General features: G+C 40.3%; 1 protein-coding gene and 1 long non-coding RNA gene across 2 annotated transcripts; one reads left to right on the plus strand and one right to left on the minus strand.

Annotated features, from left to right (window-relative positions):
• Window positions 1-2,770: 2,770 nt before the first annotated feature.
• Window positions 2,771-22,009, plus strand: map1b (microtubule-associated protein 1B). Its single transcript, XM_005454540.3, has 7 exons — window positions 2,771-3,211; window positions 4,946-5,047; window positions 11,867-11,949; window positions 12,661-12,801; window positions 13,017-18,165; window positions 18,297-18,535; window positions 19,697-22,009. Exons 1-7 carry the CDS (start codon window positions 3,028-3,030, stop codon window positions 19,850-19,852), a joined length of 6,054 nt encoding a protein of 2,017 aa, XP_005454597.1. The 5' UTR covers window positions 2,771-3,027; the 3' UTR covers window positions 19,853-22,009.
• Window positions 9,177-26,827, minus strand: LOC112847319 (uncharacterized). Its single transcript, XR_003220799.1, has 4 exons — window positions 26,776-26,827; window positions 26,538-26,594; window positions 25,941-26,029; window positions 9,177-10,159 (listed from the first exon to the last, which is right to left on the minus strand). It is a non-coding gene; the product is annotated as an uncharacterized LOC112847319 (long non-coding RNA).
• Window positions 26,828-27,235: the final 408 nt, after the last annotated feature.

A 27,235-nucleotide genomic window follows, 5' to 3' on the forward strand; every position in this document is an offset into this window, starting at 1 on the left:
AAACTGGACTGGATAAAAAAAAAACATAGTCTATAGGAAGGTGCAGAGTCGTCTGCATTTCTGAGGTAACTGAGGTCTTTTTACATCTATCGGACAATGTTCAGGATTTTCTGAGTCTGTTGTGGCCAGTGGTATCGTCTATGTTGTTGCATGCTGGGGCAGCAGGCTGAGGGTCGCAGATGCCAATAGACTCAATAAACTGATCCACAAGGCCAGTAATGTTGTAGGGATGGAGCTGGACTCCCTCAAGGTGGTGTCAGAGAGGCGGATGTTGTCCAAGATAAGGACAATGCTGGACAACACCTCCCACCCACTCCGTGACATGCTGGCCGGTCACAGGAGCACGTTCAGTGAGACACTGAGATTACACAACTGCACCACTGAACAACAGGGAAATCTTTCCTGCCTGTGGCTCTCTCCCTGTAGAACTCCTCCATCTAATGCACAGCACACAGTGAAATAGTTACACCCTTTTGCACATGCTCTACAATGAAAATAACAAAGTTTTACAGTTTAGAGTAAAATGTCAGTCATACATATCTATTTTGCAATATTATGGATATTTATAATTAAGCTATTTTTATATGTTAGAGTAAATTAAATTTAGTAACTTTGCAATGTACTTGATTAATCCCAAAGGAAATTATGTGGTTAGAGTGGCTCCAAGACAATAAGAACAGTAACAGACTGAAATCAATTAAATAATACAACAGTTCAAATTTTATTTGTATATGTGATGAATAAAATTGTGTTATTTAATTGATTTCAGTCTGTTACTGTTCTTATTGTCTTGGAGCCACTGTAACCACATAATTTCCTTTGGGATTAATAAAGTATTCTGATTAAGCAGGTGACTTGTTTTAAAAAGCTATAAAATTATGTAACATTTAACAGACCAAATTTCAAAACCAGATAAGTAACAATATGAAAGAAACATGCAGTATAAATGGCTGGAAGCTGGTAAGTTTGATAAAACCTACACCACCCTCTGTTGTCTGATAGCCACTGTATGCATCTTTTGTTCCTTTCCAGAATACATTTCTTTGGTTTCCAGTGAATTCAACAGCTTATTTCACTTATTTTTTTTAAGTAACATCCAACAAAATGGGGCTTTTGTAAGACTCATGTGAGTACTTGGGTTTTAAATCATTCAAATCTTTCAATGTTCATTTTTACATTTTTTAATGGCTTGTACATACACACACACACACACACACACACACACACACACACACACACACACACACACACACACACACACACCAATCATACATTCCTGTCTATCAAATTGCCATTGGCTCTCTATTCATCACCATCCCCCTCAATCCACACACACACACACACACACACACACACACACACACATCCATTTCGTCCTTGTCTGTATCTGGGAGACTTCTGGGGGCACCGTGTTGTATTTTTAATGGCATCCTTCTTTCCCAGCTGTGTATGATGAATGTTTGATATGACCTCCAATGGCATTTGGAGAATAGAACCAAACCCAACCCACCACGCCACAAAGCCTCTGAAATATTCACATCCAGGAGCTGCTGAGTGGATTCCTGCCCCTGGTAGCATTTTTAAGTCAATAACACACCTGCAGTGGCCCCATTAGGCTTGCCAGAGGGAAATCCAGAATGAAAGTCAGGATATGTGCGCACATGTATATGTGTATCTGTCTGACTCGTTTTTTGGTCTACAGCTCCTTTTCTGTCTCATTTTTTCCTTGCAATGCTCAAATGTAGTTTTAAAGTTGTTTGCGTTCACAGAGGCCAAAGTTTAGCAAGCAGGATTATTCTCCTGGGGAAACAGAGCATCTTTTATGTTCATATTAAAAGACAGAACTGTTTATTATTCACTGTCAACTGCATTTAATGTCTAGACACACCACACACACACACACACACACACACACTTGCAAAGAAAATATGACAGACTGGAATCCTGTGATCTCAACTCTTTTCATTTGCTTTCTGTTAGTAGTTTTCTGACTTAACCCACCCTAATATCTGATACTGCTTTCACATGAAGACTTGTGTTTTGTGAGATGTAAGATTCCAAGAATCAAAGAATTTTCCTCGAGTGACTCCCTTGAAACTTTTCATTAGACTCTATGGGAGATCAAAGAGGGACCGTGAACAGATGTATAAAGGATATTTGTAGGATTAGATGCCAAACACTTTTTTTTTTTGTTTGAAGTGATTTGATGTGTCTGGACATATAATACTTAGCCCTGCAACAGACTGCCGACCTGTTGGTGTGTACTACACCTCTCACCCAGTGACAGTCTCCCCAGCAATCATAAAGTGAAGTGGTTATCAAAATGCATGGATGGATGGATGGGAGGATAGAAGGATAGCTACCATGGCTTCAGTCAATCTCTCAGGGGTTTTCTGCCCTGATCTTTGAGTACAGCCCTTGCAATTTGCATTCATTCTCTTTGAATATCATAGTTTTTGCATGTAAAATATATAATAATTAAATAAAAAATAATTAAATGACTAAAAAAATGAAATCTCGGTTTAAAGTAAATAAAAAGTCTGTTTAAAAACTGAATCTCAAAAAGCACATCAGAATGGTCTATAAAGATTTTCACTGCGCTAACAGAACTACAACTCGTTTACTACAACCTAACATCAGAAACTGAACTCAGAGGGGTGAAACATCAGTGCTCTAAGTATTTTTTAACAGGAATAACAAGTAGTGAGGAGTCCAGCACCGATGGAAACAATGAAAAGCATAAAATCTCAGTGACTTCCGGATGCGTTTGATTCGTTGCGGATGACATCAGCTGTGGAGTGAGTATGCGAAAAAAAACTCCGGCGCCCTCGTCTCTCCCCGGTTACCGAATGTGACACTGTGTCTGCTGGTATAAAAAGCAAGGGCCACTCCTATCAAGGTTGCACTTGCATGTCTGGAGACCACTCCAAAGCTCTGCAGCGAATAAAGGGAGGAGGCTGGGATCCGCGAACGAGAGACAGCGACAGAGCGGGGGCGTAAAAAAGAGAAGATAGACAGCAGGAGAGGATGGCAACCCTGGTAGAATCTGCAGACATGGAGACTTTAGGCGGCCAGAGCAACACCGGGGCGTCGCTGACATCCTCGAGCCCCTCGCAGCACTTTAATGACAGCAAATTCTACCTGCTGGTTGTTATCGGAGAGATCGTAACGGAGGAGCATCTGAAGTGTGCCATTGCGGACATAGAGAAAGGTAAGATGGGGCTTTGTGAAAGGGGGTGTAGGCCAGAGAGCTCCGCTTGACGTGTTCAAAACAACTGGAACGGAGACGGACAGACTGGAAGTTTGGCAGCATAAAGTCCCATAATCTGTGCGGGTTTTTTTTTAAAAAAATTTAATTTTTTATTTTTTTTGGAGCTGTAGTTATTTGCAGTGCTTTGCTTTGTGCACGGTGGTGAGGAATTACGCGTGTCAACGAGTAATGAACACAATCTGAGTGTTATTTGTTGGGCAGCTGTTTGAAGTAGACTGCGGTGGGGCTGTCTGTCAGCCCCTCCCAGTAACATCACTGTGAGCTAGAGGAAAATAATCACTACATCTTCGCCCTCGGGTATTTTACCCACCATCAACCGCGTTCAGGGGCAGTTCTGTATCATTTCTTTTCTGTCACATAATATCAGTGGGTTCAGTTGTTGCCAGCCACAACACACGTGGACCTGGTCCTGTTATGAAGCTGACGAGCAATGATTCAGCATCCAGCTCGGATTGTGCGTCAGTGCAGTGAAGCGAATCGCGTCTCTGAGGGTCTCTCGCAGCACCTTGCTTTTGTGTCACAGTTCACGGCCTGAAGGAGGAAACGAGTTTTCTCTCGGTTTGTGTCGTGAAGTTGACAGTTTGCGTTTCGAGACTGCTACAGTACGCGTCCTTGAATTGCAATCAACGAATTTCCCCCTTCATCCCCGTGGCAATATTTCTCCATCACTACCCTCCTGCATCCAGCTTTCTCTCTCATCCCACACACCGGCTTGTGGGCGTGGCTCGGTCCGCACTGCGGTCCCTACGGAAAGCCAGGAGGACCCATCTTCAAAGTGAAGCGGGGCGTTTTTAGAAAGGCTACAGCTGCGGTAGAGGCCTGCCTCACTGGCCATAGTGCACTGTTTGTAAGGAGGGGTACAATGGCGCAGTATCTGCGTGGGCGTAAAATTAAGATGGGTTCATATTATCTATACCCTGCTCACTTCTAGATTTTCCATGCACTATCAGAGTAAAAGCACAGAGTAGGTGTGGCTCTTTGTTAAACGTTAAATCTGCTGATGCTGTATAGAGATGTACCAAACAAAAAATGATTAAATAATTTTGTTTTAATTAAAAAAAATAAGAGTTTACTTTTGACATGATTCTGTTGGGGCCGCAATCATCTCTCTCTCTCTCTCTCTCTCTGTCTCTGTGTGTGTGTGTGTGTGTGTGTGTGTGTGTGTATTGTCAAGTTTACACTTGACCTTGGGTGGGAAAAAAATTCAATACATACATTTATGCTGTCCCCTTCATAGTGTCTTTGAATTTAAAAAAAATCTTATTTAATGGTGTTTCTCATTTTAACTTATGCTCTCATTTATTTTTTAAAGTTTAGGCCCTGTTGCTAAAATAAGTGTTTTCAGCCCATCGTCTGTTGTTCACCTCAGAGTAACACTGATTCACTGCTGCTATCAAATAACTTCACGGAAGCCTTCATTAGGCCTTGGCTTTGCAAAATTATAGAGAGGATGACACCGCAATGAGTCAGCACAACAGAGGTCGTCCCTGTGTCTGGCACCGTGGCCAAACAGAAACAGGGATATAGATATTTCCTATTATAGATTTCATTCCTCTTGCCAAATTAAAAGTCAATCCTTGTTCGTGCCAAGATTTTCCTGTAAATTTTAGGAAGAGAATTCACGAGGGAAGGTGACTTTTCAGTTTTGTTTGTGCTTGTGTGCTTGTGTTGCAGGGATCCGCTCGTGGGACGCCAACTTAATTGACTGCAACCTGGACCAGGAACTCAAGCTGTTTGTGTCCAGACACTCGGCTCGCTTCTCTGCAGATGTCAGAGGTAAACTGGAAATTTAAGCCACAACATTTCACACCGATTAATGTCTTGAGATTTTTCTAACAGCTTCCATTGTGTCGTAAACAGAAACCAAAGACATACGCTTTTGCAGTCGTGTGAGAAATAATACGCTTAATGTATTAAAAGTAAAAACAATCACTATATAGAAGACCCCCTTTTTATTTTAATTTATTTCAATCACGATCTACCCCTGTCATAAAATATGTTGTGAAGCACAGTACATGAGTATTTACAGTTTCATAGCTGCATTTCTCAGCAGTGTCCATCATTACATCTAAGTCAGCTATATCTTCCTCGTGGTATACTAAACACGTAAGCTTTATTACCTACCACAGGATAGAACCTGTCAGCATTTTCTTACAAGGCACTTTTACCTTTGTGTCATTTGCAAAGTGAATGAGTCTGTATGAAGATGAAACACATTCAGTGTGGCAGGACATGTGGTCTATCAGTAGGCAACATGGCCTTGACAGTCCCCAGCAGTTAAAGCTTCTGCTCCACATTGAACACGACCAGCTTCATATGTGGTTAGATGTTTAATAGATTGATCGAGCTGATAAATGTGGCTGCAAACTAAATCAGCAGGTCGATTCTAATGCATTAATATCCCTGTATCAAATCTCAGAAATGAAATGCAGTCAGTTGAGAGGCAGGATTCATCTGAAATGACATTTAACAGCACTCCAGCTTCGCACTCCCTTTCATCCCGTGTTCCCATCCTCCACTCTTGCCATTTCCTCCAGTGTGCTGTTGCCTTGCAACTAGATGCACAGTTGATTTGGGAGTAATTAGCAATGTAGAATCCCTAGTGGCGGTGTCTGTCCATGAAAATAAAGAAGGGAGGGGAACGGGGAGGACTTGGGGAGCAAGAGGGTGAGGAGAAGGGCTTTTAAAGAAAGACAATGACACAGGCGGGTGGGGTGGTGAGAGGAGAGGAAATAATGGAGTAAGAACAGGCTGAAGAGAGATTGGGGTGATAAATAAGCAAGGTCACACAGAGAGAAATGCAGGAGGATGAAGAGAGAGCTTTGAGAGTCAATGTCTTGGCAGGCAAAAAATCAATAATGTTATTTTCTCATATTCTCTTTCTTTCCTTTTGGCAACTCTTTTTTTTATCTTTTTAAATTTTTGATTTCAGCTTGATATGAACTGCACAATTTGACGGGCTTGTAGGGTTTTATGTAAAATGTCATGATTCTTTTTAATTCATAGATATATATTTTAAACTTTTGAATCATCATATTGTTAAAAACATTTTTTAAAAAGATTTACAAAATAAAACTATTTAAAAATAATAATGACATCTCTTCTATCACCTGGTGCACTGTGCTTAGTACTGGTGCTTCTAGAGCAAGAGGGTTCCTGGTTCGAACCCGCTGGCTGATTGGGTTCCTTCTACTGTGTGTGAGGTTTGTGTGTTCTCCTGGAGCCTGCATGAGTTCACTCCAGGTACTCTGGCTTCCTCTCAGAGTCCAAAGACATGCACGCTAGGTTAATCGGTGATTTTAAATTGTCCGTAGGTGTCTGTCTCTGTGTTAGCCCATGCTAAGTGATCTAAGACTAGTGGTCTCTGGAGGGTGTTACCTGTGAACTCTTCTATAGGCTCCTGGTTTTCTTCCTGTTAAAGGGAGTTTTTACTTCCTATTGTCACCAAGTGCTTGCTCATAGCGGCTCATCTGACTGGTGGGGTTTTCTCTGGTATTATTGTAGTGCTTTGTATTGCCTTGGGGCAACTGTTGTTGTGATTTGTTGTTATATAAATTAAACTGAATTGAATTGGAGGGATGTGGTACTTTCCCATATCAGGAGCAGCAGCTAGAAGCTGCATTGGTAATGGGCTGCAAAGCAGCTTGCAGTTGCACATTATGGGCATGCTATAGCAGCTTAAATACACTTCTTACATGAGATTTGTCCATTGGAGTCATAGAAGTTGAGCCATCAGTAGAGGTGGGCTGGCACTGAGATGAATTCATCTGCTCCAATTGCAGCTGACCGTGACCTTCTGGTCTCCCTGTGCCTGAATTAAAACTATGCTTGATATAACTTTATTAATTATAAATTAGGATTTAACAGGAAATAACACAGAAGCTGAATGAAACATAAAAGGTTAAAAAAAATAGTTAATCCTTGCTAACAGAGACAGAAGTTGTATCAGGCATCTTGTCAGAAATGAATCAGCATCAGTTCTCAGGAGGGCTGTCTAGTGAGTTGAGCTTGTGAGTTGATTTTCAGTGGGACTTACCTTTAGCTCTAATAAAGAAAAATCAATTAAACATCTTTATATGCTGCATTCTTGAGTTTTCTCTTTAGCTGGTAAGGTGGTTTCATTCATCTCATTGCTTAGAGATTATTCTTTAGAGGAAAACCAGCGGGTGAAATCCGGCTCAGGAGGGCAAATGCAATTACCTGTCTGCTTGATGAACGACGAACCATCAATCACGTGGCGCACAGAATGCCTGGACCTCACATTAACAAGGAAAAGAGAGGAAGAAGAGCAGGCTAAATGGGAGACCACCTGCCTTTCCTTTATAGACATATGACATTTCTGTTTACTTATAGATTTCCCATCACTCTGCTATCAGTGCAGACAGCAGTGAAGCCTCAAAAGACATGTCTAAACCGCAAATCCATGAAGAATCCTCGCTAATGAGATTCTTGAAGAGAAGACTGCAATTTATGATTGATGTTATTTAAAAACTGTGTTGACTTTTATTCATTTGTCAGAGAAAAAAATATTCCTAATGGTCTGTTTTCTCTTCATTCCTGACTCCAGCTGCAGATCAGCAGTTTTATTCACCTGCATCATAAAAAGCCACACATCCCCTAATATTATAAGAACTACAATAGAAAAAAAAATAATAATTGTAATAATAACTGCCTTTTATCTGTCAGCTTGTCATTCAATTGCATGGGCTATTTCCTAAAGTAATGACTATGAAGATGTTAAAAGCTGAATGCTGGCAGTGAGAATCAATATGGTGACACAGGTGATCGACTGCTTTTTGAGTTAATAGCTGGGTCATTGCCATTAGCTCCATTACCAGACATGTTATATATGCTTGGTTGGAGACAAATCCAAAAGTCACAGTAAAAATTTTGCCCCAGTCTTTTACTGGACGTTACTGTTTTGGTATGAAATACACTTGCTGACACACACAATACTGGGGATCTAGAGGAGCAGATTCAGTCCTTGTCTTTATATGTGCGGTTTGCTTTAAGGCAAAAGGAAGGAGGCGCTGAATTTAGTTGTTCCACTGATCTATTTTTGGTGGGGTGCCATCCTCATTGATGTTCCCGTCTGGCTCGGTCAGTTGCAGACAGGGCAAAACCAACCGGTCGTCCTCTTCCTATTCAGCCAGAAGGAGAATGTTTAGCGATGCATGTCACATTACCTCGCCTCCCGCTGAGACAGAGCCGCACTGGGTTTTAAGGATTTTCATATCGATCAAAGTAATTGTCAGGGTCAAACAAGCTCCTGTGCACAATCTGTCACTTTTTGATGAGTTAAATCAGACACATGGCGGCGGTGATGGATAGCTGTTTTTTGCTGTGAGGACTGCTGTGCTGTACTTTCTATTTCATCACATAAAAGGCCAGTAAGCAGGGCGTAACCCATGAAGAGAGACAAAGACAAAAGAGATGCGTCTCTTTTGCATTAGCGGTTACAGATATGGCTTTGTGTACAGCAGCACGAGCAGAATTAAAAATAGACTTTAGGGATTGATTGTTCTCTCATTTCACAGATCGCTGAAAGTGTTTCCACAGTTGATCTTAGAGGAGCACCGGTCATCGGTTTTAGACCACTGCCTCCTCAGAATGGGTTTTAGTGAAGGTTTTTCCACCCCCTGAGTAGCGGGGGTTTTATGATGGTTGTAGTCGACAGACACAAATCTTCAACATGCCGGTAAAATGCGGGTGCAAAGGAAAACTGTTTTTCACGAGGCCCATCGGTTTGACAGAAATCACCAACAGCTTGTTCGCATCTCAAGGGTGAATGTACCAACACTAGAAATAAAAGAAACAAATAAAGCTGATGCATTCATTGCCTGCTCACTGGGAAAAAATGACACACATTTAAGGCGTTTAATACATTCTGTTGGAAAATATCCAATATGCACCTTTTGTCGTTTAAGGTTCTGTCATGAAATTGAATTTACACAAAATCTCTAAATTACAATCATGCTCGGAGCATTCATTATTTTATTTTATTTTTTTCCATCCACACTCCAAAAACAGAACTGACAAATGCCTGGGAGGGAACAAAACCTCGAACCATTATTTCAGTTTTTACTGAACTCCCGAGATTATTAGACCCCAGCAGTCATTTACTGTGTAGGAAACACAGCAGAGAATGAGAGTGTTTTCTATAAGGCACGATAACTCTCTGGGGTGAAGCAGTAGAGTTAATGGCTGTGCATTCCTTCATGAGAATCTGCTGCTGTATGAAATATGTATGGAGGAATCAGCCGAGCAGTCAGCTGCTGGAGTATTGCATCGCCAGGGACAAGCCACACTCAGTCTTCAACACCGTGCTTCTGAATTTACAGTCTGGATCCAAGCACTTCACACAAAGCAGATTCTCATCCTTTGTCTTTCCATTATAGCAGCAACATTTTTTGTTTGTTTGTTTTGACTGAAATAAATGAATAAAAATAAGATCTGTGTCTTAGTTTGATATCTGTTGGTGACAGTGAGGGGAAACAAAGAGTCTGTGGGGTTGACTGAGTGAAGCCTGACATGTAGGGATGGATAATGAAGCTAAAGATACCATGTTCATGTCTCATCCGCTGGAGCAGAGGACAGCCAAACCCCCCTCACACACACACAGTGGGGTCACAGTCATAATCAATCAACCAAAACCTAGAAGATTGATCATGGGCCTGTCACAACACTGTTCGTTTTCTGTCTAATCACTCCGTCTCATGAGAGAGGAAATATTACCTTTCTCAAACTGCTGCAGATTCAAATAGTTTTAGTGGCCATTGTCAGAGTTCAAATTGTTACTGGGTGTTAGAGTGAGGCAGATGATAACCCAGCCATGTCGGTGCTGTCTGTCATCTCACAGAGGCCGAGTCTGACTGGAGTTGTGTAGCACTGTAAAAGATAAAAAATGGCTAGTCACTAATTGTCAAATAATTGGGACACATTTCAATTTTTTGTAACAAAACTAATGAAACATGTGCTTTAACCTTGCAGTATGTAAATATTTGTTGGTTGAATAAAAGTAGCCAGTTTAAAGCATCATCTTTATATTTGGGAAAATTTCATAGATGTTTTTTTAAATAGATATTTGATCAGTTATTACAGGCAGAAACTAATTGGCAGAATAATCAGTAATGTTAATAATAATTTTTTTGTGTGTCTTTAGTGTATAACACTGTTACAAATAACTCAGGGCTGTTATAGGAACTGGGAGTTCAAACGCACTGTAACTTCCAAAAGAAGTCGAATAAAGCACAACGTAAAAAGAAAAAAAAAGCTGCAAGAGCTTACAAAACATAAATAAATAGATAAATAAAATAATAAAACACAATATAAGTATTTGTGGGGAGACAAAAAATGTGACGGAACAGCTGCAGAACTGACAAGCTAAAAGTAAACAGCTAATAGGAAACATGTATCTACAGTGTAAAATGAGTCATGTGATTAAAACAAACAACAAATTTATGTAAATGTCTGGCCACTTAAATTTCCTGCATGAACAGTGAAGAACAAGGCGATAAAACGTGTAATAGAAATATGTATATTTCATGAAAAATCAGTCATTGCTGTTAATATATGAATATTAACAGGATAGTGTTATGATTAATTCACACAGATCAAAGGGAAATTAATGAACAGATGAACAGATTCATGTGTCACTTACATAAGCTGACTGGTAAACTCGTCTCTTACAACACAGGTTAACGAAGGAGGATTTCAGCTTTAAAACAAGTTTTAATGTCGAGGAGCAGGATTCAAAATGAAGCGCTTTCCTCTGCAGACACCATTAACGTTCACACAGCCACACTGCAGCTGCCACCGTCTGATAAATTTGCAGAGTGCTGATGTGTCCTTATAAGAACCAGAGGAGTGGAGATTCATTACTGCTTTGTAATCGGTTTTATCTTATTATTATGACAATAATCATGCTAATGATAAAATATTAAGGCAAAAAGGTGAATAGTGTATGCTCCCCATCTTTTTATGAAGGTTACACAGACTGAAATTCGATTTAGCAGAGTAGACATGAAACACTTCAGATCTATGTTGCACTGCTGGTTGTTTGGCTTACTTAACACTGTATTTTTGCAAAAAATGGTCAAATAAATGATAAAGTACAGCAGCACTGACTGTATGAAAATAATCAAAGTCAATTTTTAATTGAAATAAGTGAGGTGCAGCGATTGTGTTTTCAGAGTGGAAATTGTTGCGGTTTAAATTATTCAAATAATTAATTTGCTATAAATTAATAAGAAACATGGGCAAAAAATATTTGATTTTTACAATTATTAAATGATAAATCCAGTTATTTCCTTGAATAATCAGCTAATTGGTTTGGTTGGCAAATTAGTAAATGCTTTCCTTCTTTTATTGTGTCTTTTATACAGTAAAGCAGGATATCATCATTACTGAGAGGCTGTATCTGATACACTTTGAAAAATAATAAAAACAGTTTTCTGTTGGTCAGCTACTCTGTAGATTGATTATGCCTCTTGGTTCTATCTAATTATATTCACAGCAGGGTTTATATATAACTCATAGCATGAGTTTATATTTAATTATTTATTTTACTATATCTATTTTCTGTTTTCTTTTCAGGCCAGAGAATTCTTCACCATAAAAGTAATATCCTGGAGACCGTTGTGCTCATCAACCCTTCAGATGAAGCAGTCAGTACCGAGGTAAAACATTTTTCCTACTAGAAATTATAGCTTCTTCCCATTATTCTCCTATCAGCATTTACAAAACATTTAAATCTTAAAACAGGTAATTATTCAGCCTGGTGTGTATGCTGATGTTGACTAAGAACCAAAAACAGGGGGGGTGTAATAAGAAATCTAAGAACCTGGACTGATGCGTCCTTTATTGCCGGAACAGCAAGCACAGATTTTGGATTTTGCTAAACTTTAAGGAGAATAAAAATATAAGAGGGTCAGGAATTGCGCCTTCTCGTTGTTTCCTTCACTCCCTCCCTGTTTGCAGTCATACTCTGCACTTATAATATCACAGAGCACAGCAGGAGTGATTTGGCCAGCCGCCCAGAGCAACTGATAGTGCTGAAGTAGAAAAAAAGAACATCAGAAATAGTGAAGGACAGCGAGATAGAGTGATGACAGTACAATAGATAGTAAGAGAACAATTAAGCTAATTAGCTAATGGAAATAAGTGACTTGAAGCTGGTGATATTTCTAGTGCATTTATCATTGAGCTAAATGCGTAAGTATTGAGCTTCTTTATTTCCTTTTGCTTGAATATAATTATTTTGAGGAGAGGGACTGCAGCTGCAGTAAATAGTCACCACATAAGTGCTTTTCTCCAAGTTTATATACCTTACTATCTACTGTTTAACAAATCAATGCACAGACAACGTATATTTTTTTTCTCCTTTCTAGGTGCGTTTGATGATCTCTGACACTGCCAGACACAAACTTTTGGTCTTGTCAGGACAATGCTCTGAAAACACCGGGGAGCTGATCCTTCAGTCTGGATTGTTCTCATTTTTCAATTTCATAGACATATTCACTGACCAAGAGGTGAGCAAACATGGGGAGGGTTCTTCTTATGACATACAACATATGCTACATTGTACCAACACATTTGCATATTGGTTATTGAAAGGTAAAAAAAGAATGAGAAGAAAATGTGTAGTGGTCTATCCATATATACTTACAGACACATAGTGAACCGGAAATCATTGTACGGGCATTACTGATTCCATTAAAAGTCACTCATTTTTTCTCATGGCCAGATTGGTGAATTGCTCAGCACCATTCACCCAGCAAACAAAGCCAACCTCACTCTCTCCTGCCCCGAACAAGGCGAATGGAAAAATTCCAACTTGGACAAACACAATCTGCAGGACTTCATTAACATTAAACTAAACTCCACTCTCATCCTTCCTGAAATGGAGGGCCTCTCAGAGTTCACAGAGTACCTATCTGAATCTGTAGAGATCCCAACTCCTTTTGACATGTTAGAACCACCAACCTCAGGTGGATTCCTCAAGCTCTCCAAACCATGCTGCTACATTTTCCCCGGAGGTCGCGGTGACTCCGCTCTCTTTGCTGTCAACGGCTTCAACATGCTAATCAATGGAGGTTCAGACAGAAAGTCGTGTTTTTGGAAGCTGGTGAGACATCTAGACCGGGTGGACTCCATTCTCCTGACCCACATCGGTGACGACAATCTTCCGGGCATCAATAGCATGCTGCTGAGGAAGATTGCAGAGCTCGAGGAGGAACAGTCGCAGGGTTCAACAGCAAACAGCGACTGGGTGAAGAACATGATTTCTCCAGACATTGGCATTGTGTTTGTGAATCTTCCCGAAAACCTGGACAATCCTGAACCCAATTACAGAGTGCGCAGAAATGTTGAGGAGGCAGCTTTCACTCAGCAGTTTCTTAACAAGCTAAATTTAAGGACCGAGCCTTTGCAAAGGCCTGTAGGAAACGCTATAGAACCGATCATACTTTTTCAGAAAATGGGCGTAGGCAAGCTTGAGATGTATGTGCTTAATCCATCAAAGAACAGCAAGGAGATGCAGCACTTCATAAAACAGTGGACAGGAAGTGAAAAGGACACCACTTCCATCCTGCTCCCGAATGGAAAAGAATCAGAGTTCCCTCTCTCTCACATGATTTCCATTGCCTCACTCATTGTGTGGCACCCTGCAAATCCCTCAGATAAGGTTGTGCGTGTTCTCTTTCCCGGAAATGCCACCCAGCAACATATTTTTGAAGGTTTAGAAAAGCTTAAGCACCTGGACTTCTTGAAGCAGCCCGTTTATACTCAAAAAGCAGTGTCTGTTAACATGCCGTCGACACCAACACTGAAGCAAGCCAAGATGAAACACCGAACAGACAGCAAAGAGAGCCTCAAGTCTACCCCAAAGCCTTCACCAATCAAAAACATCAGGAAGGATTCAACTGAGGAAACACCAGAAAAGGCAAAGGCTGATGCAGAATCAGCTCGTGAAAAAACACAAAAGATGGAGAAAAAAGAAAAGGTCCCACTGAAAAAGGGAAAGGCACCTGAGAAAGAATCAAAGGCAAAGGCAGAGCAAGCTGCCCAAAATGAAACGCCAGAAAAAAAGAAACCAAAAGCTGAAAAAGAGAAAATTGTTAAAAAGGAGGCCAAAGCTTCTGTGGAAAAGAAAAAGGAGGTTAAAAAAGAAGTGGCAAAAAAAGATGAAACCCCCAAACAAGAAAGCAAAAAAGATGAAAAAGTGAAGAAAGAGGATGCAAAGAAAGGTCTAAAAAAGGATATCAGAAGAGACTCGCCTATGAAAGAGAAGAAAGAAGAAAAGAAAGAGCAAAAGAAAGATGCCAAAAGGCCATTAAAAGATATAAAAAAGGCATCTGCTGCAGGTGAAGAAAAGAATCTCAAACCAAAGCCTCTAAAAAAAGATGACGCTTCAAAGAAAGACTCAGGAGGTCCATCAAAGTTAAAAGACAAAGGAAAGGCAAAGGTAGCAAAGAAGGAGACAAAAGAGGATACCACCAAAGTGGAAGCTAGTGCTCCTCCAGTGACAGTGGATCCAGAAGAAGAAAGATCTCTGATGTCCTCACCAGAGGACCTCACTAAGGACTTTGAAGAGCTCAGAGCTGAAGAGTTGATGGAGGACGATGCAACAGTTGAACAAAATGTGGAAAAGGAGACTGTGATGATACACCATGAAGAAGTGATTCAAACCAAAGAGTCGCCTGAGACATTAGAGTCCGTTGATGAAGGTATAACCACAACTGAGGTGGAAGGAGAAAGTGGAGAGACTCCAGATGAACAAGTACTCAAGGGAAAAATCAATGGAAGTGTATCAGAGAAGTTTGATGATGAGGGCACTGTCATGGAGGAGACGTCTGAGGGAGGGGATTATGAAGAGAAAGGAGAGACTGAAGAAATATATGAACCACAGAAAGCAGAATTGGTTAAAAATAATCTTCCTCCCTCTGTGGAAGAACACCAAGAGAAACATGCTGAAATGAAACAAGTTAGTGCTGAAAACAATGTAGAAAATGAGTTCATTAGTCAAAAGGAAACAGAGAATCAAAATCTGTTTGTATCTGCTTCACCTAAAGTGTCCTCACCAGTGTCTCCAGCTGCATCTATCCATGATGAAATGGTTCCAGTTGGCTTTGAGAGTTCAACAGCCTCTGATGAAGAGAACAGAGACGAACCTCCTGAAGATTACACTGTCACATCTGGCCACACCCAGTCCACCATTGAAATCTCTAGTGTGCCTACTCCGATGGATGAGATGATGACTCCCAGGGACATTATGAGCGATGAAGCCACCAATGACGAGAATGAGTCTCCATCACGGGATGTTGGCAGGTTTGGGACATCAGCATCTGCAGAGTGTGACAGAAAGAAGCTCTCTCAACTTCAGGATATTCCATGTTTAGATCGGTCTCGGAGTGATGCCACTGAAGGTCGGGACTACAACCATTCTGCTTCTACAATATCTCCGCCTTCATCTCTAGAAGAAGATAAATTCTCTAAGGATTTTCTCTCTGCAGGAAAAGCCGAATCCTTTGCCGCGGCTCAATATGATGCTGATTCATCTAAACTCAGTTCAGTATCCACAACAGTACCTTTTGTGCGATCTCCCTCAGTTGACAATAAGGATATATCTGATTCACCATCAGTGTTTGCTCCTCCAATAGAATTATCCACCACACTGGCAGGATACACCAGAGCAACAGCAGATTCCTCCATTAGCCCAGATGATAAGACATTAGAAGGTGCTAATTCGCCTCAGTCATCTGGTCACACCCCTTACTATCAGTCACCTGTAGACGAAAAAGCAGGAGCTCTGCCAACTGCATCAGAAGAAAGAAAAGAACAGGGTCCAGTAATTGTGGAGGTTACAAGTGATAAAGAAGATTCCTCCAACAGAGTTACCCCAGAGCCTCATGAACAGGAACTAGAAAGTTCCTCCCCGGTAGAGAGGGTAGCATCCTCACCAAAGAGCTCGCCAACACCTGAACTTGATTCTCCAACAAAGAAGGAAAAGTCCCCCTTTGATATAGATCCTAAGAAAACAGGAGAAAACAATCATTCAGTCTTTTTTTCAGCACCACTGACCAAACATGAATCAGACATCAACCCTTTCACAGCATTCAAAGAAGAGAGTAAAATGTCAATTTCAGAGGGCACTACATCAGATAAATCTGGAACTCCTCTGGAGGAAGTAGTAGCAGAGGACACTTTCTCACATTTAGCTTCAGCATCCACAGCTTCCCTGGCCACCAGCTCCTTGCCAGAACCAACCACGGACTCTCCTTCCCTACATGCCGAAGTGGGCTCTCCTCACTCAACTGAAGTAGACGACTCTTTGTCCGTCTCTGTGGTTCAGACCCCAACCACTTTCCATGAGGCAGAGGGATCTCCATCCAAGGATGATAGCCCAAGGCCAATGTCAATCTCCCCAGACATCTCTCCCAAAACAAAAAGCAGGACACAGATGCAGGATACAAAATCCCCAGAGCACTCTACCATGTCAATAGAGTTTGGTCAGGAATCCCCTGACCACTCCTTAGCCCTGGACTTTAGCAAGCAGTCCCCAGAGCACCCATCAGTGGGCAGCAGCTCACGTGCTACAGAAAATGGCCCAACTGAGGTTGACTACAGTCCTTCAGATGTAACTGACATAAGAGCATCTGGAGACCCAACCCCTGCAGTGGAAAATCCGTCACTTTTTGAAGAGAATGATTCAGTTCGTGCCACTTCTGCAACCCCATCAGATGCATCTCAGTCTACTCCCTCTGCAACAACACCATGCCAAATGACAGAGATGACACGTGCTGTGGTTGAGCAAACAGATAAGTCTCCAGTCACCCCCAAAGCAACCTCACTCATCCACTCCCCCCATTCCAGTGAGCCATCCCCTGTGCTTGGCGGTTCAGCAGGTAAAGAAAGCAGCAGCCCCATTTCACCATCTGTGGAGGATATAGCTGATAAATCTGACACATACCAAGAATATGACAAGTCACCCTCACCCCCAAAAGCTACTTCACCATCCTCTTCTTTCACTCTTTCAAAAGAGGAGACACTTTTCCAGGCACAGGAAACTAATCCCTTTAAATGTGAGGATTATACACTTGAGAAAAAATCCCCTGTGAGCCCTAAACTTCCTTCCCCATCACATCTGCCACTCTCTTGTGATCAGTATAATTCTGCCTGTGGCTCCAAAGACCCAGACTCCACTAAGAGGAGCCCCTGTGCTCCATCTAAGACAGATGTGGACCTCTGCCTAGTTACTTCATGTGAATACCGTCACCCCAAAACAGAACTCTCCCCATCTTTCATCAACCCTAACCCTCTGGAGTATTTCATCAATGAAGAGAATGCCTTGGACGATGAGAAACCTCTGGCCAAGTCAGGAGGAGGACCTCCACCACCAGGAGGTAAGCTCTACACCAGGCAATGTGAGGAGACACCGCCAACATCCATCAGTGAATCTGCTCCCTCCCAGACAGATTCAGATGTTCCACCAGGGACAGAAGAGTGCCCCTCAATTACAGCGGATGCAAACATTGACTCTGAAGATGACTCTGAGACTCTGCCTACTGACAGAACCCTCACCTACAGGCATGCTGATCCTCCTCCCGTTGCACTCAGGGACCCTGCTCCATCTTCAGGTCACCATGACGTCTGCATGGTGGATCCAGAGGCCCTCAAGGCTGAAGAAAACCTCCACAATGCTAACACAGAAGGAGGCGAAAAGCCCAACAAGAAAAAACTTTCCAAAAAATCTTCATCACCATCTAGAAAGGTCGGTCTATCAAAAGTGAAGGACTCAAAGACGGCCTCTCCAAAGAAGGGTGTCGGAGAAGGGAAAGATGCCAAAAATGCAACCAATACCTCTGCCTCCAGAGGGGTAAAGAGCACCACATCAGGTGAGTACTTATATACATGTATATACAGTGTATCACATATCAGTTTTTGATATCTATTTGCTGCACAGTATCTTTTGTTTTTATTTATTATTTTCTAAATGTCATCTGAGGGAAATTTACATTTTTTTCAGGTACAGGAAGTGGAAAGGTATCAGGTGGGACATCTCTACCAAACTGTCCTCCTATGTACATGGATTTGGTTTACATCCCTAATCACTGCAGTGCCAAAAATGTGGATGCTGAGTTCTTTAAGCGTGTGCGGTCCTCTTACTATGTAGTAAGTGGCAATGACCAGGCAGCTCAGGAACCCAGTCGGGCTGTCCTTGATGCTTTGCTAGAAGGAAAAGCCCAGTGGGGAAACAATATGCAAGTAAGTATCAAGTATTAACATAATGTAATAATGCAATACAGTGGTCCAAGAGGTCAAATGGACTGCAACTTAAGAAAACACCAGGAAAGAGAAAAATGCTGCAAAAGCGCAGCAAACAACAGACACTGAATAAAATGCAATGGAAATGAAAAAAAAAAACACAACAGAAGTTGAATAAATCGTAACAGAAGTAGAAAAAAAATAAAATCTCACAAAACACAATGGAGGTGTGTCTGGGGATAGTAATGTCACAGACCAGCACATGTGACAGAAACCAAAACATGCAAAGGACTGCACTGAGACATGATTAACAGAAGCACAGGGTTCCTCAGTGTTGCAAAAGACAGGTGTATTTTCTGTGATTCATATAATACTGTTAATACATTGTTTGCTATTAGCCATTTACTGTTATCCTGTCACTTCACTTCCCCAGCTGTTCCATGCATGCTGATATCCCAGTGGTGGTGTTTTTTTTCTATATTGATAATAAATTTGGTCCAGGAGCAACGTTGTAACTGACCAATGACGATGTCTGAGCATTCAGCTAGTATTATCCAAGAAATTAGTTCATGTTTTTAAAAGTATCACTAGCAGAGCAGCATGACTAACCTAAATTTGGATAACAGCAAACTTAACTTGATAATTTAATTAATATATCATATAAATTAAAAAAAAAGAAAACACTTAAAATGCTTACCATTTGTCCCAGAAGAGAGTTTTGTGTAAACAAATGCATTTTTCCTCATATTGCAAAGCTATGACATTACAACAATGTGATTCATCAGTTGCAATGCAGATCCTGGACCAACATCAACACAGTGCTATCAGATACACCTTGTTGAACCACATTATTGTTTCCCCGTCAACACTTCTGTTTTGTATCATGATTTTTAAATTTTTTTCAGCTTTTGCAGCATTTTTTTTTTCTATTTCTATTGTGTTTTATTCAACGTCCATTGTGTTTTATGTGCTTTTGCAGCGTCTTTCTATTTGCTGGTGTTTTCTTAAGTTGTACTTCATCTGACCTCTCAGGGCAACCATACAATAAAGCAAAAATTCAAAATATCTCTGCTTCCAATAAAGTTAATTGATATGATTATTTAGATTCAAGATGCCATTTCTGTTTCTTGAGTTTAAAAGTCTCTTTGTCGCCCGTGTTAGGTCACCCTCATTCCAACCCATGACACTGATGTGATGAGAGAGTGGTACCAGGAGACTCATGACAAGCAACAGGAGTTGAACATCATGGTACTGGCCAGCAGCAGCACTGTCGTCATGCAGGACGAATCCTTCCCAGCTTGTAAGATAGAAATGTAGGCCTGTTCCTCAACAGATCGGGGAGGGTCCCAATTTTAAGTAAGAAAACCAATCCATGTAGCATAAAACCTAAGCAGACACCTAAACACAGAATGAAATAAATATCGGCAACAAGGACTGATTACCAAACTGTCCTCCTATGTACTAACAGTAATACAGATCAGCTCTGAAGGAGTCCATGTAAAGGGTGATGTTTCATGCAGGTAGAGTACCGGGGGAGATAAGAAACCAAATAAACCAGCCAAGCTATGATTGTTCAGTTATGCTGAGTCTAGTAATGTTCAAAAAAATGTATCAAGATGTATCGAGTTTCCTCTGCATCCCTACATCATATGTGAGAAAGCTTTCAATCAGCCTAACCACTTTCAGCAAACACAACTACTTTACATCTGGTATGTTTTGAAAAAGAAAATGTCTGTTATCCACACCAAAGGATAAAAATAACATGTTTTCTGTTCCTGCCTTAGGGAATCAAAGTGAATGTATAAGAAGTGGCACAGATCTTGCAGATTAGACAGGTGGCTTTAAGCAACGGAAGTCAATCCTAAGAATGATGTTAAAAGGTTATAGAGTTGAACGATAGCAAATATGATTCAACTTGAATGGACACTAAACACTGAGTAACATAATGATGTCTAACTTATTCATTACGAGCAAATCAGATTGCTCCACCGTTATGAAAATGTTCTCTGCGTTTTTTGTTTTTTTGAGCTGGCTGGATTTTAATTGATTTAGCATCTGTTTTTGTCTGGTTTACGCTGCTGTCTGTGTATAAGTAAGTTTATTACGTTTAAATTTCAGTTAGCGTGCTTGATTGTCCAGGCAGCCTTTTACACTGTGCAACAGGAAGTTGCTTCATGGCGCTCTCCCCTGTCTTTGTCACATCTGCATAATCTACAAAGAGGAATGCCTTTTATTTCAGCTTGCTGATTTATTTACAGATTTTAAGTTCTTTCTAGAAAAGAATATCCAATCTTGTTTCTTATGAACGTTTTGTATGTAATCAGTGCGCAATGGGGGGAGCTAGCCTTTTCCCACTGGAAAGCTGGTGAAGCAGGATATTTTCATAAACCTTAAAATGTCTTGTTTTTCTAAAGCATTGTACTATAATTATAAATAGCTTTGTGGCAGATGAAGTGGTTGGAAGACATGCATGAGTTATGATAAATTAGTACTTTTTTCTTTTTTTTCATGGGGGTTTTGCTCAAATTTGCTTTAAGACCAACAGGGCTACGTAGGCTAAATAAAGACATTTGAGGAGCATTTTAGGGTTTTTGCAAATTGTGCCATGACGCATGTATTCTACACTCCAAGGAATTGCCAGTGGCACAGTGTTGATATAAACATGATACTGAATGCAGCACATTGTAGATTTTCTAGGTGGAGGGTTCAGCATAAGGAGGCTGAAAAATTAGTCATGAATGAGAAAGGAATCAACTTCTGGTAGAAGCTTTTTTTCTCGTGGAGGGGCAGCACACAGAGGTGAAAGTGAGTGACTCGTGTGTTTTAGATGAAAGTATGTAAAACCAAGACTAGACACTTTAAACACAAACACGACACATAACAAACTAACAGTACAGAGACAACACATCAACTTTGACAGGCCAGCTTCTGGAGAAACACTTACCAATTCAAACAGGCTTTTCATATTTGGGGCTATTCACTCGACACACAAACGGCACGAGACATGAGTCGAGCGATGCCAGGTGTTCATGATACCACAATAAAGCAGTTTTCCTGCAGGAGAACCTGAAGCTAACACTACAACCGTACTGTCAAGCAAACAGCAACCTGCAAACTTTGAACTGACACTTCTCTTTTCTCTCTCTTCTTTCTCTGCACTTTCTCTTTTTTCTCTCTCTGTCTCTTTATCTGCCTTGTCTCCTGATCTTTCTCCCAGGAGAACTTTAATAATGTTTGTCTGCAGCTGTGTGGTATAGGTGTCTTGTGATCTTTGCATCGTCTCTGCCCTTTTTCCCGGAACTCATGTGTAACTTATAGGACTTAGTTTCAAGTAAAAATACTCCTTAGTGCTTTCTGATGTTTGTGTGCAATATTTCCTCTACCCATATGGTGAATCTAATGTAAGAGGAACCACTACTAAGGAACAAACATTAAAAAAAAACAACCACAATAAAATCTGTTGAAAAAATAAGACTTTTGGTATGTTTTTTTTTGTTTTTCGTACACCAGAAGAAAGTCAGATCCTTTGACAACCACTCATGTTTGTACAAATTCATTAGGTAGATGAAGTCATGTCTGCTCTTACCAGACATTTACTACTTAATAATGGGACATAGACATAGACTTAATTAATCCTAAACTGGGGACACTGTTGTTGTTACAGCAGCAGGAATGAGTCAGGATGAATTACAGCTGTATTAAAAAAAGAAAAATGAATAAACATGAAAAATAGTGTACAAATAAAAAAACCAAAAGACCATACACGAGTGGTTTGTGCTATTTGGAAATGGTTGCTATATACAGTAAAATACCCTCAGAGATTTTTTTCATATGTACATAAAGTGCAGTGGGGGTGATAATATATACACGTGTATTGTATATTATGGTATGTTTGTGCTAAATGAGCTGCTCTAGTCCTCCACAGTCTCATGCAGGCAATGAGAGTGTTGTCCATAATGGACATCCTCCTCACACCCACCTCCTCTATGGAGTCTAGGGGACTGTCCAGGACAGAGCTGCTAACAGAGCTACACATTGATAAAACTATGCTGGACCTTCAGAACTCCCTTAATTCTTCATGGCATAGACTCAACAAGGTTCTGGAAACATTCCTCCTGAGATTTTGGTCCATATTATCATGATAGCATCACATAGCTGCTGCAAACTTATTGGCTGCACATCAGTGATGCAAAAATTACACATCCCAAAAGTACACTAGTGGATTGAGATCTGGAGACTGTGCAGAGAGACAAATTGAGTACAGTAAAGTTTCACTGTCATGTTCCAGCAAACAGTTCCAGATGATCTGATCTTCTTATCATGTGTTATTGAGCTGGAAGCAGCCATCAGAAGATGGGTACACATTATCATAACAAAGGTTTGGGCATGGTACGCAACAATAGTCAGGTAGGCAGTTGTGTTTAAATAATTAAACAATACTCAACTGGTACTAAGGCCAAGAAAATATCCCTCAAACCATTATACCATGAGCAGCCTACCACCAGTAGCCTAAGCCAGGATGGAGCCATGTTTTTATTTTTCTATGCTAAATTCTGAATTTACCATTGGTTCACCACTTTTGGTGAACCAATGTGAACTGTAGCCTTAGTTTCCTGTTCTTAGCTAACAGAAGTGGCAACCGGTGCAGTCTTCTGCTTCTGTAGCTCATCTGCTTGAAGTTTCAAGGTGCTGTGTGTTCAGCAATGCTCTTCTGCATGCCATTGGTTATTTCTTTTGTTTACTGTTGCCTTTCTACATATACATATTTTCATGCACTGAATTGCTGCCATGTGATTGGGTATTAGATATTTGCATTAACAATTGGCTAAACAGGTATATCTAATACAGTGTCCAGTGAGTCTATTTTACAGGGTATAGAGCGCTAGTTTCAGTGAAAAGTCTGTGTCACCAAGGTAATTATAAGATTTCTTTGAGGACCACGGACCTCTGAAAATTCCTGCCAAGGCAACAAAAACTACAGTTAGCCTCATAATGTTACTAAAGGAAAAGTTTCAGAAAAAGTAGGAACACTGAGGATTTTTTTTTTTTACATTTACATTTTTTGCAAGTGAGCAAACTTTACATACTAATATAACCTACTTTATACAGTGATCTCTATTTATTTTTAAATCAAATGCCCAGTATGCCTTGGTTTAGCCAACCAAACTAAGAGCACCTGTATTTGTATCTGTTGGTACTATATCTATAATTAGAAATCTGTCACTGGCTACATAGAAACTCCTCGACACTATCTGTTCATTTTCAGTCATGTGGCAGGGATTGTTGGCTGTAAAGTGAAATTGTGGCCGAAGGGAAATTACTTCGTTTAGCCTCCTTGCCAACAAATGTCCCTGAAAGTCAGAATTGAGGAGAGATTTATGTTCCCACAGAGATTTACAGAGTGGACTGGAAGCTCCATTTAGGTAGTCTAAGGGGATGTGATGAGGCTAAAATAACTAAGAGTGAGTGCTTTAATACAATCTGTAGGGGTATTAATATAATCTTGTAAATGTGTTTTAAGCTTTGGTTTATATACTGCCAATAGATTCTATACTTCATATTTTCATGCTTTTTTTTTGTATTACTGATATGATTTGATGACCAGATTAATCTACATGACATTTTATTACATTCAAAATGAATTATGCTAGTTTTTCTTACCGTCACATGTCATATTTTTCCAAAGTTGTGTTAGATGTTTGTTACCAATTAGTAAACATTATCATGCTAATGTGCCAAATAAAAAAAATGAGCATGGTTAGCCCATACATTTTGTGGATTAGCATTGGTATTATTCAGCTCAAAGCACAGCCGTGACCAAAAGGCTTGAAGATACAAGTCATTAGCTACTTTTGATCGATCACTTTGTTGAAACAATACATGCATAATTAATGAGAATCTGTCAAACTGTAAAAGAAATATGTACTTAAAAACTAATTAACTAATTGTGCACAGTAAAAGTTTTTGATGGATAAAAAAGTATAACGTTAGTGTAAAATTGTCTGAAATGCATTCTAGTTATTCTGACATTGGCATCTCATTTCCAGCGAAGCAATACAAAAACATGAATTACATAATTAATGCATAATATGCATATGCTTTGTTGTTTGTTGGAAGATACTTAAACAGATGCTAACAAACCAATGCCACTCCAAAGAAAAAGTGAAGGAAATTAAACGGTGTGTGGCCCACAGCGGATTTAAAGATAAAAACAAAAATATATGGATAGATTGATAGCTACACAGAGAACAAGAAATGTGTCACAAGAATATGGAAAATGAAAAAGTAAAAGGTAGAAAGGAGATGCAGCATGAACTAAACACAAGAGCCTTTCAGATCTGATGCCCCAGAGGTACTGGCTGAGAAAGAACAGATCACCAAGAAGGAACACAGCAGATCAAGTTGATAGGAAACATCTTCACCATTCAGAGTCATTTTGTTGTGCAGTGGGAGACCACAGCTTCATATGTTTGATGTCTCAGAGCAAGTGAACACTGAGCTTGCAAGCCAAGCTTTCAGGGCTTTTAGCTAATATACAGCACTCTAGTAAACTGAAAGCCTTTTTTCTTTTTTAATGTATGCATATTTCCTTAAACCTACTAATTTATAAGTTATGCAAATAAGGGAGAATCCCTACTGTTTCTTCAAACTCTAAGCACAGCCATGCGCCCTTAAGATCAGCCTGCAATCAGTGTAATCATAAGGTATTCTACAGATGAAGAAAAGCTGTTTAACTGTGGCTTTATACGTCTAACACAACCAGTCTCTCACAGTAATCATTGCCAGCTGTTTTTCTTTTTTTTTCTGTTCCAAAACTGTCTCAGTGGGGACATTTATTAATGATGATGGGGCACCCCAGGCAATTTCCAAAACTAAAGGGAAGTGCACGCAGGGATAAATCAAAGAAGATGTAAGTGCTGTGATCTGTCAGCTGAACCTGGCCATTTGTCAAGGGAAATCAGAGTCTGAGTGCTAAAATAGAACCCCTACAAACAGTGCTGTGCTCCCTGTCGATTATTGCATCATTCCAGCAACTTTGCACAAGCTGCCATCACACTGATCACTCACCCTGTGGCTATAGATAAGCAACACAGGTTTTAAAGTATGTGAAAACAGCCATATGCTGTTATAAAAACAGAAAGAGGGAGAGAAGGAGAGGGAGAGAAGGAGAAACCCATAGAGACACATGCACCTTGCAGGAAACCATAAATTATCCAAGGCCCCGTGTCTGATTGGCTGAGCAAGCAATCTGAGCTGGATGGGCTGAGTTCATGTTGCCAAGGCAACTGTGGGGGATCCTCCCAGTCCCAGCCCTATTTTCTCTGTGCAAGACTATCCATCTTAGGAGTTCATTTAAGAAAATACCTTAATTATAGGAATGAATTTTTCAAAACTTTAAACTTACACTGCTTTGCGAAATGGTTTCAGACTGAAAAATTGCTTCATCTATGGCTGCCCACTGCCTTCAGGGAGAAACCACCTAAACATTCAAACCTGTAGGAAATGAGAAAAAAGACAGTGGAAAAACTGCTGCATACTGTGTTCCATTTAGGAATTGCTTTGCTGCTAATAAACAATTTGTATATTTTTCTTTTACTGTAGTAGTCTGTCTGAATTTTAACATTTTTGACATTTTTCTTACAACCCTGCCATGACCAAGATAAAAAAAAAAAACGCATGCAAAGGCATGATTATGTAATACCATGCGGGTCAATAGGTACACTAACTAGCAGCAGAGTTTGGCACTTACTGCATGTTAAAGTAATGTTCCTTTAAAGTAATTATAGGAATTCATTCATAGCCCATATTGTCTTTTTTTTCTGTATGACATGAAATTGGCATACAATTTTGGATTGATTTTGGATTTTATAATGTAAATTATGGATCTATTACACAAATTGTATTATCTTATCTTATCTTGTCTTATTATAAGTGCAAAATATGATTTGGCGTGATATAGGTGTTTGCTCATTAGAGAACATTGTGTTAGTTTTTGATTCACCTTTTAAAAATATAGACATAGAGGAGCCCAAAGTGACAAGGGGATCTGAAATGATAGCTTGAAACAGAAGAAAACATTTTTCAGAGGAGGTGAATTTATCTTAGCACTGTAAATGTCAAACAGGCCCGGAAATGACTTAAATATAAATATAAATGCATTGTTTGTTCAATAACAAATATTACCCCAAAGACTGCTAGTAAACTTCTACCGCTCCACCATCGAGAGCCTTCTGACTTACTGCTGCACACTCTGGTTCAACTGCTGCACCGCGGAGGATAAGTGGAAACTGCAGCGGGTGGTGAGGGCAGCAGAGCGTGCAATCGGCACTTCACTAACCCCCCTCAGAGACATCTATACAGGCAGACATCAGCAGAAAGCCAGCATCATCATCAAAGACCCCCCGCACCCTGGACACTCACTTTTCCCCCCTTCCCTCTGGTAAACGTTACAGGTCCATCAGGTCAAAGACAAACAGACTCAACAGAAGTTTTTACCCACAGGCTGTCAAACATGCCCTACCTCCACCCTGATTGGAGGATAACTGCACTGCCAACACTCATGGACATTACACCTTATTTATAAATCGTATTTCTATTTATACTTCAATGCAACCAACACCCCTGCCTCTTTAAACTGTATTTATTATAACCTTATTTAGTACAGTTGGAACAGCACCCCCCCCCCCCCCATTCAATGTG

This window comes from Oreochromis niloticus, linkage group LG7 (assembly GCF_001858045.2).
Source record: "Oreochromis niloticus isolate F11D_XX linkage group LG7, O_niloticus_UMD_NMBU, whole genome shotgun sequence".
Classification (NCBI taxonomy): domain Eukaryota; kingdom Metazoa; phylum Chordata; class Actinopteri; order Cichliformes; family Cichlidae; genus Oreochromis; species Oreochromis niloticus.